The 16471-nt window shown below is 53.4% G+C and overlaps 2 protein-coding genes across 2 annotated transcripts; one reads left to right on the top strand and one right to left on the bottom strand.

Annotated features, from left to right (window-relative positions):
• Positions 1–465: 465 nt before the first annotated feature.
• B0I36DRAFT_257695 (V-type ATPase, V0 complex, 116kDa subunit family) lies at positions 466–3320 on the bottom strand (the record flags this gene model as incomplete). The annotated part of the gene is made up of 5 exons (XM_046151035.1): positions 466–597; positions 662–882; positions 939–2996; positions 3046–3124; positions 3192–3320. 5 exons carry the CDS (start codon positions 3318–3320, stop codon positions 466–468), a joined length of 2619 nt encoding a protein of 872 aa, XP_046004064.1.
• An 8774-nt stretch (positions 3321–12094) lies between these two features.
• B0I36DRAFT_356667 (uncharacterized protein) lies at positions 12095–14425 on the top strand (the record flags this gene model as incomplete). Its single annotated transcript, XM_046157662.1, has 2 exons — positions 12095–12784; positions 12824–14425. 2 exons carry the CDS (start codon positions 12095–12097, stop codon positions 14423–14425), a joined length of 2292 nt encoding a protein of 763 aa, XP_046004065.1.
• Between the last annotated feature and the right edge of the window lie 2046 nt (positions 14426–16471).

Genomic DNA, 16471 nt, shown 5'->3' on the forward strand with positions numbered 1-16471 from the left:
AGACAACAGCTACCACCACAAAGTCCACCACCGAAAGCACGCTCACGTCGCGCTACAATACCTGCTTACAGCCACGTTCACTGGCGCCTGACAACTTCGAGGGACAGGCGGAGTGCGATCAATCCGAGAACTATACCACAGATCCTCTGGATTCACCTATGGCCGGATCGACCTTGGCTTCGTTGGGCAGAGGCCATGACTCTTCGCTGTCCAATTTGACCGAGCTCGGGGCCTCTGGGAGCGACTCGCGCCCCGCAAAGCGGCAGAAGATCCGCCTCGCCTGTCAGAGCTGCCGCCACCGCAAGGTCCGCTGCGACGGCGGCCGGCCTGTCTGTGCCCCGTGCCAGCGCAAGGGCCGCGGGCTATACGAGTGCCTGTACCTCAAGCCCGGCGGCGGCAACGATCTGGCTGGGACGACATCGCACTTTGTTGGTAAAGAGGTGGTAGTCGTTCCCACTCTGGTTCTCAGCCACGGAATTCCGCCAGAGCTTCGTCTTCCTCCAACAGTGTCGCGAAGGAGAGCGGTGTGAACATGTGGCCCTCGAAGTGGGCATACTTGGATTGAGCCTCGACCCATTGCAGACGGAGAGAGTGAAGCTATGAGACGGTCAGTGATGAGTACAAAAAACGTCTTGGTGGACGCCGGCCCCCCAAAACTTACCATAGCACTGCAGCCTTCCATTGCAATGAGAATAGCGCAGGAGAGGAAGAACCACATGTAGAAGACAATGACCAGGAAGATGGCACCACCAATGCCACCGGCCTTCAGGCCAGAGCCAAGGGTCATGTCCCACAGAACGATACTGAGCTGCTGATGAGCAAGCGACAGAGCCCAGAGACGCAGGTAAGAGGCAGTATGAGAAACGCAGTTGAGACAAAATTCTGATATCGTCGATTAGTGGAAGCCCGAAACACATACCAAGACAGGGAATACATACCGATCGTGTGGATGACCTGGTGGATCATCTCTTCACTGAACTCAAACACGTGATGTCCATCGCCGTCCTCGTCGTCATCATCAGCGTTACCGTTCTGGGCAAGTATAGCAGCACCCTCGCCGCCATCCATGTCGATGCTGATGCGACCGTTGGCGCGTCCGTCATCGTCGTCATCAATGGCAGACACTCGTGATGGCTCACCAATGCCTCTGTATCCCTGTCCACGAGCCTTGTTGTGCTCCCATCGCAGGTAGAACGGCTTCAGGAAGAGCATGATTGGAACCTGAATGAAAGCCAGAAGTAGGAGGCAGGTCTGCACTGTTGCCTGCCCCTCGTAAAATTTGACGTCAAGCTTTCCAGGCCGGAGGAACATGTAGATCAACATGTTGAGCAGGCCAGGCGGTTTCTGGCCAGTCCCGAACCAGTCCACGGACCACTTATAGATGATACAGACAACCAGATAGCCAAAGATTGACTGGAAGAAAATCATGCCGGGGATGAAGTTTCCCCAGATGTCGATGGGCTTCTTATGGTGACGGGCGTTGAAGTACGACAGGCAAAGGGAATAAGTCATGTGTGCCCAGCCCAAAATGATGGACATCTTCATCTTGTAACTGTTGGAGAAGAGAAGAGCGTTGTCGGTGCCGTGCCAAGCCCAGTCGAGGCCGAAGGGGTAACGGTAGTGCTCCTTGGGCCGCGCAAGCAGAGCTTCACCTTCCTTCCACCCTTCAGGAACAACCCATTCCCATCCGCTGTCAAACAGCGTGAGCGACTTGGAAAAGACATCGTTGTAGATCAAACCTGTAAAGACGGAGAAAAGGGCCATGACCAGAGCAATGTAGCGACCGTAGTAGATCATAGCGAAGAGTTCGAAAGTGACCTTCTTGAGAGGTTTCTCCCAGTAGATCATAGCCAAAGCCGCACTGAGCATGATGATGGCATGGCCAAGATCACCAAACATTACGGCGAACAAGAAAGGAAAAGTGACGATGGCCGGCAGGGCAGGGTTGACTTCCTGGTAAGAAGCAGTTCCGTAAGCATTGATGATGGTCTGGAATGCCTCGGTGAACTTGTTCGTCTTCAGGTACGTCGGTGGAGTCTTGTTGGTCTTGATCTCGTTTATGATCGAGGGGACCGACAGTCCCGCCTGGTTGGTGACGTCTTGGAGAGCAGCGCGGATCCTAGACAGGTCATTCGTCGGGACCCAAGCTTCTGCGATCAGGGTACGTCGCTGGCGATCAAATGAGAAGAGATTGAGGGTCTGGTATGCAGCTTTCTCCTTGGTGATGAGGATCATCCAAGCGGACAGAGACTGGGCAATCTGTGTGAGCTCAGCCTCAAGCGTCTGCTGTGTGTTCTGCAGGACGTTCTGCACATCATTGAGACGGGCGTTGACCTCGTGAATCTGATCCCTGCGGAGATCCGAGTTCTCATCGACGCTGTAGATCTCGGCACCCATGGACTCGGAGATCTTGCGAATCTTGGCCAGGATTTCCTTGCCGTGGGCGAAAATGACGAAGACGTTCTTGTTGACCGTCTCGTTCGTGCTGGGGTTGGCCAAGGGCTCCGGAATCTCGGACTGATTCATGTACAAGTTGCCTCGAAGAGTCCGCCACAGAATGCGCTCGAATGCAGCGACGCGGTCTCTGGGGATGACTCCAGCGACGCGGTCTCTGGGGATGACTCCAGCGACGAATCCGATATTCATGCCACCGAAGGAGCGCTCGGCGTCGGGGGCCTGGCTGTGCTGCTCGACATCGCGGAGCAGGGGCGCATCATCCTCCTCGGTGGAGGCGCGGATCTCCTCCACATTGCCGTGGGCACGGTCGAAGAAGCCGCCGGCTTCCCGGAGAACCCATCGCCACTCGGTCAGTTCGACTTCTGTCTTCTTGAGAGTCTCGTAGCTGTCGTTGAGCTGGAAGATGCGCTGCTCGAGACTCTGGCTGCGTTCAGCCAGCTCATCGATCTCGGTGGTCGTAGGAGGAGGAAGCGTCTCGTTGTCGAGGTCGAATTTCCGGACTGGGATCTCGGACTTGTCCATCTGCGCGTGGAAGTAGCCTGTCGCATTGAGTTGTGAGTAATCATTCGATGTCGCAGAAATGCTTACGCAGCTGGCGCTCGACATTGTCGAGTCTTCGGATCTCTTGGGTGAATGTGCGCTGGAAGGCATTGACACCTTTGTTGAGCTGTTGCGTCCTGGTCAGCATACGTTCGGCAGAGGGCTAGGCAGCCAGCACTGGGGAAGAGACGGACATCGCGGAACTGGACGAGGCCAAGCTCGCCAAGGGCGTTGACGCATTCGCGGCCGATTTCATTCGAGATGTAGAGCTGCACCATGCTCATGTCCGCCGAGCGGAACATGGACTGCTGCGATGGCGCCATGGTTGCGGCGATGGGAGTCCCTACGTAGGGTCGTCGCCAATGATGATGACTTTGTAAGGGGAGAACGGACAGCTTGAAGACGGCAGCTGCAGCTGCAAGGTGAAACGGACGCGGCACTGCGCTGTGGCTAGAGCGCCCAGTGTAGGTCCACATGAGTGGGCCCAGCCCGTGGGTGGTTCTACCCAGAACGCTGGCCAGCCTGGTGCCTGCCCAGGTGCGTGCTGGGTAGAGGCACTCTGTGGCGCAGTCAAGGCGCCTCTACCGGGTAGGTCCGCTCGAGACAGTGACCGCCCTCGCCGCCTAGATGCAGGCCTGCAGGCAGGAAGAGGCTGAGGTATTGCGCTCTGTAAAATAGTAGAAGCGCGTATGATGACCAAAGCTGGAACATCTGGTGAGCGGCTGTTACTAGAGGTGTTGAGCTCGAGATAGAGCCGCCTAAGCTGTACGTTGACGGCTGTCTTATGCTCGCTAAGGTGCATTCCCATACACCGATCTATGATCGAGTAAGTTGAGGTCGCTCAACAATGAATAATACGCTAGCCGTAAAAAGAGGTAATCTTGAAGCTGGGGCCTGGGATGCTTAGAATGGCCCTGGCGTTATGCCGCATAGGGATTGCGCGGATAGGGGGCAAGAGATTTTCACGAGCTGGAGCATGGGACCAGAAACGGGGTATCGTGGGGCATGTAAGTAGTAGTGGAGTATGGCAGGATTAGGGACCCTGTCGGTGAATAAGGTTTCAAGGTCATTATCTATTTGTGCTATAGCCACTTCTGGCTTTTGATTACGTATAAAGCAGTAGACGTCTGATACTTGTGCTACAGGATAACAGCTGAGCCAAATATCCTGTGGACCTGTTCGCTGGAGTATTGTGTATCAGCAACATAATGGAGAGCTTTCTAAAAGGTCGCACTAGGGCGCAAGAAGTGAATTTCAAGAAGAACTCGCCTATAGCTGCTCAGAGACCGGTCAACCTCGGCAGGCAATGTGACGCTTTTGTGCTCCACGTTATAATTAACCCAGCCAGCAGCCAGTTGGAGGGAGGATCCCGTTTATTAGAAGGGACGCCGATGCCCGATGTCAACGAGTTTGTATGGTGTTCAGATCTGTCATGAAAATCTCAGCTAACGATTGAAAACCAAACTTCACTCAGTGACGAGAGCAGTTATCAGCACCAGACCACTCCCGCCTTTTTGATACTGACAAACCAAGCACTCAAACAGAACATCACAGCAATTTTGAGGGGTTTGCGACCGCAGCACCCTGGCCTCCACCGACCGAGCCTCGGGACAATCATGCGCAAGGGTAGGCCAGGGCCCCACGGAGATCATCCGCCACGCATAGCTATGCCACAATCACTGACCACAGCCTCGACTCTCTGTTGGAACTGTCCCTGTTGAAGCTTGGGTCGGGCGCTTCTGATCACTGAAGCGTTGTCGTAGGCCAACGACCCTTGCAATAGGATAATGTTCGCGCAGCGCACGAGGGCGGACGGAAACAGTGACAATTTTTGAAAATACCTACTTATATGCCACAAAATGTGTTTACGTGATGAGAAAGAGGTGGTTTTGAGCTTGCCGCGATTCCTAGCGAGTTTAGAGGAGTAACTGATGCTTCTGTAATCCAATGTGACTTGTGGTTCAAATCTAGTTCGATGCTTGGTTCACTACCCGGAACTAATCCCGCGCTGGGCCGTGCCGTGCCGTCCCTCGTCTCATTTATGGTCAGATGAGCTAGTTCGGGTGAAGGCCAGGGGCCTAGACCCATTTCCATCGGCGTCAGAGTTGGGTGCATTAATAGATGAATCTGCCAGTCCGCCACTCACTGGATGACCCTGACCAGCTGCAATCTAGGAGTACATCTCAGGGGCCGACAGAGTCAAGGACAATTATTGTCAAGCACCACGAACTTCAGGTGTTAACAAAAGACTCCCGACTGGTCCACCACGCCGGAGCGCGCCTCCGTCACTAAGTCCGCTTCTCGGTACGGTTGTGAACAACTCTGCCTTGCTGAGGTGGCCGCCCATGCTGAGCTAGGACTTGTGCGCTTGTACGGAGAAGACCATGAAGTGCTTGGCTGAACGTGCTGGGGGGAGAGACCCACATATGCTGGACAGCACCAGTCACAGTTTGGCGTCGATGAGCGATAAGTGCAAGCAGCACAGACTCTGATTGGGTCCTAGAACGACCAAAACCTAATAGGTCGTGACAAGATAGGCGTTATCCTTAGCTATGCTTCTCCTACACGGTTGGTGGAACTGCTCATGCAGGACACATCGCCTGGTGAGCAGGGTATGCCGCACATTGGCCTGTTTTCCACCCCAGTGCACGAGGACAGTGTCCCCTCCTCAGCCTGCCGCCCTAGGTTCCGCACGATAAGAGTTGTCATCTAACAATCGCAGGCAAGCTTAGATTTACGGGACGAAGACCATGGTCGAGTTCCGGCACTATCTCTGAGACCGCTGACAAACACTAGTATAAATAATCCGCAAGTCTCCAGTCACTTCTAGAACATCCTCCTTCTACTCCTCATATAGCAAAGCTTGAGCCTCTTCATGAATCGCTACACAGAATTAAAGTACGGACCCCTAGCGACCTCCCTTCCGTCAACAATGGACAACCAGCAGCAGGGCATTGGCCTCCATCGGGAGCGAGTATATGAAAGATATAGCAACTCCAAAGTCATCAGCGCCTGCAAAGCACTCAGGTATCTTATTGAGCCTGATGTTATGTGTAGCGAAGAACGGAAGTGGTTAAGAGAAGAGGCCGCTTATAATTCCGATGTTAGAGTCTTCGCAGAAGAGATCAGAAGACTATACAGGTACGTACTAAGATCTCCATATCCTAATATCTTGCTAAGACTCCTTCAAGAATTCAGGCGCCCGACGGAACAACAACTATATCGGTGGGCGCAACTCTCTGGAGAGAATTGTGAGATGAACATAATGTATTATTGGGTTGTGCCAGCCAGCACTTGTAAATTGACCCCCAGACAGCCTGCGTTAAGCCTGCCGGTTCGAAACGACGACATGGATTTGAACACTATCACTTCTTATAAAGAGACTGTAGTCGCCCTGCTCAGCGAGTAGTGCCCTTCGGAGACATCGTCATCCGCCGAGGGAACCGTACCTGGTCTCCATCAGTCCCTATTGTCCTTCTTTAACACGGTCGCTTCCTGCTTTCCTTTCTTAGAATCATGATCGTAGTGAGGATAGTAGAAAGGTCCTCTAAGGAGCTACTAAGCTAGGAATGGTGATGCCTAGCCTAGCACGAATGCTGGTGATAATGGCTGGTAGAAATCCTGCGCTTGTTAAGTGGTGAGCCTTTGCTTAAAGACTTGTTATCTCAAAAACTCGTAAGTGCAGTGAGTAAGCGAGGAAATGACTATGTATACAGTAGTACCTAATACTACGAGTTGTTAGTGGTATCTAAGCGACTGAATTTATTGTGCGATCTAAGTATGTATTATGTCCTAGTAGAGTCCCACTGCGCGTCTCTTGCGTCGTCTGTTCCTGCTTCCGACCTCACGGCCTCGCATATTTGTAAGGCAGTTGCTACACCGGCGTGAACGAATGGCTACACCGGCGTCACTCTTACACAGGCGTCACTTCCATGGCCTCTGATTCGCTCTTTTTTCCTTCGACCCACAGGTACATCGGCGCAAAGGCGGTGAAGCCAGCTCCATTAACAAGTCCCTCAGCTTCGGTAAAGAACCAATAGGGTCAACCCAGGTCTAAATCGAGCTCATAACAAGATCTGCAGAACAAGACCAATTCAAGTATGCTCTAGATGCCAGCTCTCCATATCGCTATCCTCTCACTACTATCGAGGGAAGTACCTCCTCGTCGCTGTCAAGCAGCTCCCACTGACTCCTTCGCCTACGAATGCTAGGCTGCGTCTGCCGCCCGCTGGCACGTACTCCTGTAGTTCTTCCAGCTCCAAGAACAACTGACCGGCTGCGCGTTTGGCGCTGGGATGGGGTACTGGCCTGGTTACTAGCCTGGCTGCTGGTCTGTTGGCTCACTTCCAGTGGAAGCCTAGCTAGCGTTGACTTGTTGAGACTTCCCGGTGGTCGACCACGTCTGCGCCGTGGTGACTTGCTTGCTGGTTTGTTGGCTGGCTGGCTACTGGGCTGGCTGCTTGCCCCGATGGCTAGCCGCGCTGGAACAACCTGCGTGGTGTTCTTAGGTCTGCCCCGGAGAGCAGTGGCGATCTTAGGGTCGAGGATTCGTCGGTATGGATCTCGAGAGGATGGCTCTCGTAGGCGCCACCGAGGATGGACCTCCCATTTGGTGAAAGGCGTGCCACTTCCCAGCTTTGAGTAGATTGTGTGACAGCAGGGGATTCCAAGTTCGGTCGAAACCGAGCATTCCTCGCCGCAATCCCCGAGAGGGTCAGGAAACGGATTCTTTCCTGTCGGCATTGCTTTCCTTGCCAGCCGATATTGTTTCGTGATCAGTCCGAGACCCTTCGAAGAGAGCGCTATTCGGAGTTCGCCAAGATACTCCGAGCTGGACCCCATATACTCTCGTGCGGTAAGTACCTCATCCGCTGCGCAGGCATCGTTGAAATCCCGCTCTTGGTCCTTCATCATGTCCTGCATAGCCTCAAAAAGGCGATAAAGATTGCTCATACCATTCAGAAGATAGCTCTTGATGTTGTTGTTGCTTGCTTCTGTACCAGAGGTGACACGGACCCCGAAATTGCGATACTTCCGGATGAAACAGCGGGCCCATTGGGCCCTGACGGGCATGTAGGTTCCATGGAGATACCGCAGGATAGCTCGCTGGTCATCAAACTCCTTACAGAGGTTTGCCCATGCCTCGTCGTGGGCCTCCTCCGTCTCAGCAAATAAGACGAGCTTCCACATGATGAGAACTCCTCGATAGTTATGAGGGATAGCCTCGGTTATTGGCGTGTGAACCAACTCTCGGTCTTGAGGGGTTAGTTGAGCTTGTGGCTGCGGGGTAGTTGCCTCTCCGTCGCTGGTACCAGGGCTACTTCTGCTGCTGCTGCGGGCGTTAACCCACCTCTGCTTTGACTTAAGCAGGATGTTCGAATTGATGTGGTGGATGCACAGCTGCTGCTGTACATCGGGGAACTGGTCGTTCAATGCGGCTTTCATCTGGTCGTCGAAATCGGTGACGATCACATCCGGTCGCCGGATGGAGTGCTGCTCTGCTAGCTGTCGAATGCTCTCGGAGAGGAATTGGAACCCTTCTCTCCTCTCGTTATCTATCAGACCGAAGGCAGCGTTATAGACAGAGCCAAGGCATGTCTGTCCCGTTGCTTGGAATAAGGGAAGCTTGAAGCGGTTCGTGTTATATGTGTTGTCGAAGCTGATCACCTCGGGGAACCGCTTCCACATCTGGAGGCAGTAAGGAAATGTCCAGACAAGGCCAACAAGACGGTTTGGCTCATCGTCTCCCCACTTAACGAGATAGGGAACCTTCATCTCGTCAAGCAGCTTGATCAGTGCTGCAGTAGGAGTATGGCCATCCAGCTTGTCTCGGTTGATACGAGATCTGGCGTTATAGATGTCTTTCCGTGTAAAGGATGATTCGGGATGCTGCTCCTGGACGATAGCACGTACGTCACGGGCCCGAATTCCGACCCGACGGCTTGTCGATTCGACCGTTGTCCTGATAGGCTCGGTGAGTCTCCGATGGGAGGGATGAGCAGATGGCCCGATGCTGCGGCCGTGGTTATGCTGGCTGTGTTCGGGCTTCGAGTGTTGTCGTAAGAGCCACTTCCCCTCTTCTAACGCCTCGGCAACAACCATCCATTTACATCCACACTTTCGAGACTTCCGTCGTCGAAGTCCTGCGCCTTGACTAGGGGCTGGTTCTCCGAATCGATCGCATTGAAAAGTGTACCGGATCCTCCGACCCTTATATGAATGTGCATTTCGTCGAACAATACCGAAGCCATTAGCCTTCGCGAAAGTATTCACCCACTCGAACAGGACTTCGGCTGACGGCGCTGGGTCGCCTGGGATAGCTGGGTTCGGGATCCCGTCAGGGACAGGCGATGACGAGAGGTCGGGCAAGGGCGGTGAAGCTATAGTCGGAGAGTGCCTGTCTCGGGGAGGCGAGTAGGGCGGAGGTGATTCGAGTGCATCTGAACTAAGCGGCGAGTAACCCCATCTCTCACGCCATTGGCGGACTTGTTCGTATGACCGGACGAGCTCGAGGGTTAGTCTCCGGTGTGTCCCAATCACCTCGCGTACTAGCTTGAGAACAGAATGAAACTCGGCCTTGGTGGGAGAGGGATGCTCTTGTACTGATTGCGGTGGAGAGGAGCGAGGTAGTTGGTCCGTTTCTGGGCCTGGTATAGGGATTCTAACTCGTTGGGACCGTCTTCCTTGGGATGGGAAATCGTTCGAAAGGTGAATCTCTTGATCGAATCGTAGCCCCCATGGTGGCTCGTTCAGCCCGCGCGATCCACGGGGCCGTGGCGCGGTCGTCAACGTCTCTGGATATGAGGCGAAAAGATTATAGAGTGCTTCATCGTCGCCGACGCCGTAGTGTCGGCCAATGCTCGTGCCTGTGCTATTAGAGGAAGGTGGTCTTGAACTATCAGATTGGTCCTGCCGCTGTCGTTTTCGAGGCCGGAATTGATAGCTTCGTCGTCGTTGGTTGCTTAGGGAGCTAGATGGAGACTCGGGCTGGGACATGACGGCCTCGATCGCGATAGGGAGTGTCGCACGCACGGTGAGAAGATGAGTAAAAGAGTACTTGATTCGACTATGAAAGAAGGAAAGAAGGGTCTCATTTCGGGCAGAAAGTAAAGACCTGCTTTGCGATGCCGATTCTAGATGAGGCTGTTGGCGCGATCTGATACAGCCTGTGTTCGAGTTTTGGTCTCAGCAGGGGTCCAACACACCTCACTCCAGCCCTGTGACCTTAACAAATACCGTATCTTTCGCGAAAATCATTCTAAGTAGGCTCGACATGCGGCAAAGAGGTAATTAGTGTAGTAGCTAGCTGGTGAAGAGCTTCCATAAGGCGCGTCGATCGTTGCGGTGGAGAGGTAAGCCCGAGGTACAACGGGCGCTGTTGGCAGAATCTAAATGCACTAACAAAAAGGGATGGACCAATCAAAGGCCGTAAAAGCGACGCCTGTATAAGAGTGACGCCGGTGTAGCCATTCGTTCACGCCGGTGTAGCAATTGCCTTAAATATACATTTTGGCCGGCTGCCCCAGTCCAATAAGCCAGGGCGGAGCCCAGACTTCCTCCTTTGTAGCCTCATCTGACCACATTCACCCATGCACAGCCCCTCTGCCTTCCCACCGTAGTGGTTGTCTTGAAGCGATTAGCTGCATTAGCTCCTCTTTTTTTTTAGCGAGACATGTCTTGCTCTTCGTTGTATGCTGATCAACGCACGTAACATGGAAGGAAACTCTTGGTTATATGGCAGGCGATGTTGTGAGTGCATGGTCGACTTGTTAGAGGCAGCGTGTTCTTGGTCACGTATTCCGCCCAATAGACAAGCTGCGAGCTTAACGGGAAGCCACGGGGAGTTTTTCGCTTAGTTGATGCATAAGTACCAGGCGTCGTGCAGGGTCCTCGAGCCGATTACGTAACCCGATCAAGGCCCCCTGCATCTTTCTCTTGCCTACCGCACAGTCAGTCAGACTCTGTTGATTTCCACCAAGAGGGACAAATGAATTAACAGGGATTTCACGCATAAGTCGAAGCACATTATACGTCTAACGTGGATTCGAACAGCCGGCCAGCGCTTGGACGCCTGGGCGCCGACTGTGGAGCCCGATCCGATGATAGATGGTAACTCCAGTCAGCTCGGCGACCTCCAGCTTTGCTGCCACGAGATGCAGCGCCGCGGGAAATGTATAGATTTTTCAAGGCACCGTTCCGTCGCCGAGTATCTCAGCTATAACCCTGTAGACTTATAACCTATTCTGTTACGGGCATCTCGCGTAAGTGAGGGTTGAAGGAAGGCTCTTGTTACGGGGGAACCCCACTCGAGTTCCAAGGAAGCAGGACCAGTCAACCTTAACTTAGCCCCACGATATAGCCATTCGTAGGTTACACTTCTGAGCTCCTCCATTCGGCTCAAATGGGCTGCCAATTTTGTAGTGGGAAGCGCGTTATGTGCAGGATCTGTCACTTACACCTTCGCTTTGGGCAGATATGTCGCCAGCCGCGGTTAACGTCGATGGCGATACAAAAGTCGACGAGCATAGCGCTGATACGACGCGAATCTTCCGGGGTTGCCTAGTGTGGGACGAAGTAAGGCTTGGCTGCTCCAATTATGTATTCGATGACACGTGGCATCAGAATCACTGGTATCGTCACCTGTTGCAGGGCTATATAAGCAGGATATCTCAAGTATCTCAGTACCTGGCGCTCGAAAGTAATAGAATATACGCAGGGTACTCCCGTACCTCCCGTACCTCCCGTCTCCGCCCATTTGTCCATGGTGGGGCAGCCTTGCCAGCTCCGCCTCATCCGCCTCGTCCGCCTTTTAGTGAGCATAGACGAACCCTGAGTAAAAGCGTCCTTACTACACTAATTCCCCGAAGCAAGGCTCAGTCACGAAAAGCATACCTCTTGTTCAGCATAGGAGGCGTGAGCCGGACCTGCGTCACGAAAGTGCAAAAGCTCTGGTCGCCTTCAGCTTTCGCATGAAAGCAGTCATGCCACAGCACGTTGGTCCGTGCGCAATCAGCAACCAACACCCAGGAGGAAACTGGCGCGTGAGATTCTGTTTTGTGTCTGGAGCACCTTTTTTCAGGCAGACCGCCACTCAACAATGGCTACCAACGCCCCCACGCCCGATTCGGCCTCATATGCGACGAATCCCTTTCGACACGATCCAGACTTTGTCAAGCCGTCTCAAGAGTTACAGCCATTAGAACGCGCATTCGCCCAGTCTGGCATCCGTACTGCCCTCGTGGGCCCGACTGGCGTGGGAAAGTCGCAACTCGTGATTGAGACCTACCATAAGACGAATGCGGCATTAAAGTACTCATCGGTGTATTGGGTAGGCGCAGAAACAAGACCACACCTTTTGCAAGGCCTCAAGGCCGTTGCTGAGCAACTTGGGATCAGGGATCAGGAGACAACGGAGGCAAATCTGCCCGAACTTGTCGCGCAACGGCTCCGCGACCTGTCAAATGGCTACTGGGTCCTGATTCTAGACGGCGTCACCGACGCCGACGTGCTTCTCAGCACCGGTGGCACCAATGCCGCCACCCTAGGAACCAGAAGCGCCCGCAGGCGCCGCAGACGCCGCACGCGGAAGGGCTTTTGGCACCGCTTGTCAGATGTCTCCCATGGGTCAATCATAGTCACGACAGAAGACGAGCGTGTTGTATCAGCCCTTGGCATCGAGTCTGGCAATACCGTCTCCGTGCGGTCAATGGACCAAGGCCAGGCGATAAGCTTGCTGCAGAAAAAGCTCGACGGCCGACAGCACATCGAGCCGGATTGCAAGGAATTGGTAGATGCACTATAGTACATACCACTAGCCATTACGCAGGCGGCGGCGGAGATATGGCGATCCTCGCTCTCCGTCCGTGCATATCTACAAGGTCTGAAACAAGATGAGGCATCGAAACAAGCTCTCTTCGAATGGCCAAGCCATCATTCACAAAGGGACCGCAGCGCCTCAGACTTCATCATAGCCCAGCAGACGCACAGTCATGAGCACGTCGAGGAAACTCCATCTCGTCCAGAGCCGCATCTCCGCCATTCAGCTCTTATTGCCGAGGGCAAGCCAGACATCTTCACGATGCCCCAAACCGTGCAAGTGGCTGTGAGACACTTGCTGAAGACTAATGGAAGCTCTGGGAACTTCATTTCGCGCTTCATCTCTTGGATGAGTGACAACTTCCCAGAAGCGTACTACGAGCACTGGGATACGTGCCATCACCTATACCCACTTGTCCAAATCATGGCCGAACACCTCCCGGCTGATGCTGGGTTGCTCAGAGAGTGGGCATCAGTACTTTGTCGTTGCAGCCGATATGCCAGGGAACAACACTGGCTCGACGAGGCCCTTCAAATGGCAACAGAGTCACACAAGGCCGCGCTAGAGGTGCACGATCCGACAGACGAGCTGGTTTTGGAGAGCGAACAGTATGTCGGCAGGATCCTGCGTGACAAAGGCCGGCATGAGGAAGCGAGAGTGATATTCTCTCGTCTGTGGGCCACGTGCGGGGAGCATCTCGCCCCCGATGATCCCCTGGCCCTCACCATTGGCGAAGACCTGGCGATCCAGTATTCCTTTACAGGAAATCAAACGGACGCACTAAAGCTGATACAACGTATCCATGGCATTCGGGTAGCGCAAAAAGGGCCGAAAGGAGCCCACCCTACCGACGTGGTCGGTTGTGATTCGAACTTGGGAATAATACTTGGAGTTTGCCGTGAACTATCGCGCGCTGTGGAGGCGTTCGAAGCTGCCATAGTCAAGTCAAGGGAGTTCAACATTGTTTTCAATCATCCTGACATGCTGACCATCAACTCTGAGCTAGCAACAATATACCGAGATCAAAAAAGGTTCAAGAAAGCAGAGAGCCTTTTTTCAGATGTGCTCGATGGGTACAAGAAAACATTCGGCCGCGAGCATAGCCTTACCGTCATTTGTAAGGCCGAGCTGGGAACAACGTACCTACACCAGAGAAATTGGGTCGCTGCGAGCGTTATCTACATCGAAGTGGTCAACGACGGCGAAACCAAGCGCGGCGAAGATCATCTCGAGACCCTAGAGGCCAAATTGAAACTGGCTCGTACCTATTACGAGCAAGGAGATTTCGAGACTGCAGAAAATCAACAAAGGGCAGTGATGGAGACATGCAAGACGAAATTTGGAGACAAGCATCTCCTCACAGCTGAGAGTATGGAAGACCTGGCCTTTTCGCTTGAACAACTTGGTAGGCCTGGCGAAGCCATAATTTTGGCAAAGGAGTGCCTCGAAACTCGCGTCGAGCTTTTGGGTCCGAAGCATACGGACACAGCATTCATTCAGGATGCACTAACCACGTGGGAGAAGAAGTATGCGGCAAAAAATGGAAGTCGCAAGCGTGACCAGAGCCAGCCAGGGGAGCAGAGGAAAAAGAGAGGGAAGTACCGTTCATAGGCGGTACTGTGTTGGAGTGGGGTCGAATTAGTCAGATCAGGGGACTGCGCAATTAGGTATCATTTCAGAAGTCGATTCTTTCGCGATAGCAGACCCACGCAAGCAGTTACCACTACGTGATGTGCGGTGTGTGGTGCGTAGTGTTACGTGTGGGTGTCGCGTGCATTAGTGCTTGCTTAGGGTTCGGGTGAGGGTATCACGATGTGTTGATTGTAGCTACTCTATCATCCCATGTGTCTTTTACCTCTGTCTTGAACGCTCATTCTGTGCATCTTCCTTCATCCCATTTACTGAAAAAGCACATGAGCTGGGAAATAGAGCAGTGGAGGCAACCCCGTGAAATTTATATGCCACCTCGAAGAACTTCCGCTCAAGTCTTTATTTATGCCAGCATCCATATCATTCCAAGGGCGAATGATTATCGTGCTGCCTTCATGGGCTACTATTGCTTGCAAAGTAGCAACATTATCGAGAAAACCGCACACCTAGTGGGCAGCCTGACTCGACTGTCTTTCTTCGCCAGGCTTAGTCGTGTGCTATCAAAGATAACACCATAGCATCATAGTTATGCATAGCGCTGCCATTGGCCAGCATTCTGTATATGTCGCCTAGGCAACAGAGCTACGCCTCTACCGTATTATCCAGCGATACGCCCGAGAGTATGGCCTCAAGAGCATCCCAGCAGTGCTCACCAAGGGGAATTGTCGGACCACGGACCGACCGTGGAAACATGCACCCGAAATGAAATGTGTCCGAACAGTAAGAACAACCACGCCACGTGAGGCAAGTGCTGCATTACATTGCGAGAGTTCGATAAGCAATAGCCATGAGGCCAATAGGTTGAGATTATCAACATTACGCTCCTTGAGCAAGAAGAATGGACTATCGTGCCGAGCGGGAATGTCCAGAGACTAAATAGAGGCTACGTGTCAATACAGCTTCGCCTGCCGCAAGCCAAAGGCATTATACTAGCGCAATATCAGCGCAAATGGTGTTCACATGCAGGCAACGGTACTCACGAAATGCTCCTTCCTGTGACCGTGGTTGCATTGTGTGCCGACCATGAGATTTCAAGACTGCCAGACTTCCGACCAAGTAGCGTAGCGAGGAAGTTTCTTGGGTAGCCTGAGCTGACCGCCGACCCAACGCTGCAGTGCCCTCTTAACGTACAGGCATGGGTTCAAGCTGCTTCCTGCCTAATGGTGATCGCGCAGACGCCGATGACAAAAGAAAATGAGCAGTTCACGCTCGGCTTGCGAGTTCCCCAGCAAGTCCCTTCCAGACCTAGGTAGTGACAACCGCGACGTTGCCGTAGCAGAGTTCGCTAGCCCGCGCGGACGTGTCATATGCCGCAGCTAGAAGCCCCATTGAGATGTAATTCACCATGGTCTCCTCGCCAGCAACATCGGAGTTACTCAAATGACATGATTATGCAGAACCTGTATACAAAACAATAATGGAGGAGACATGAACTCGTCACGTCCGCAGTCTAGAGAAGTTTCAGCTGGTGGCGAATGCTGGCATGTAAGTTTTTGGTCAACGCCACGATAAGCACTGGCTCCTGAGATGTAAGGCTGCTGTCGACCACCGACCTCTTGAGCAGCAGGATGTCGCCGTCGTTGCAAACGAGCAAAACGCAGAAAACACGGCAACGGTGTCCGGCACGCCAAGAAGCTGATCATCAGCGCCTAGGACCCCGGCAAGTACAAGTGGCAGTCCTTTCTCGACGTGCTGTTCATCGTCATTGTCGTCGCGATCGTCGTGACGCGTAATATGACTAGCCCGGGGGAGGTGAGGGAGGAGGACGATGAAACGGAGGCGCGCGGGCCTCGAACTGCGATGCCAGCTCAAGGTCTCTTCCCAAGATGTACGCGAGAGACGAAGTTTGGAAACAGCCCCGAGAATAACAGGCATAGACAGCAGATACAATGGGCCGCAGGACAAACCCACGACAACGACAGAGCCAGAGCCAACAGCGACGCCAGATCTATATCTCCACAAGGCGAGCCGCGTACTGATCTGCACGCTATGTAAGGCAGGCATCCC

The sequence above is a fragment of the Microdochium trichocladiopsis genome (assembly GCF_020744255.1).
Source record: "Microdochium trichocladiopsis strain MPI-CAGE-CH-0230 chromosome Unknown B0I36scaffold_18, whole genome shotgun sequence".
Taxonomy (NCBI): Eukaryota; Fungi; Ascomycota; class Sordariomycetes; order Xylariales; family Microdochiaceae; genus Microdochium; species Microdochium trichocladiopsis.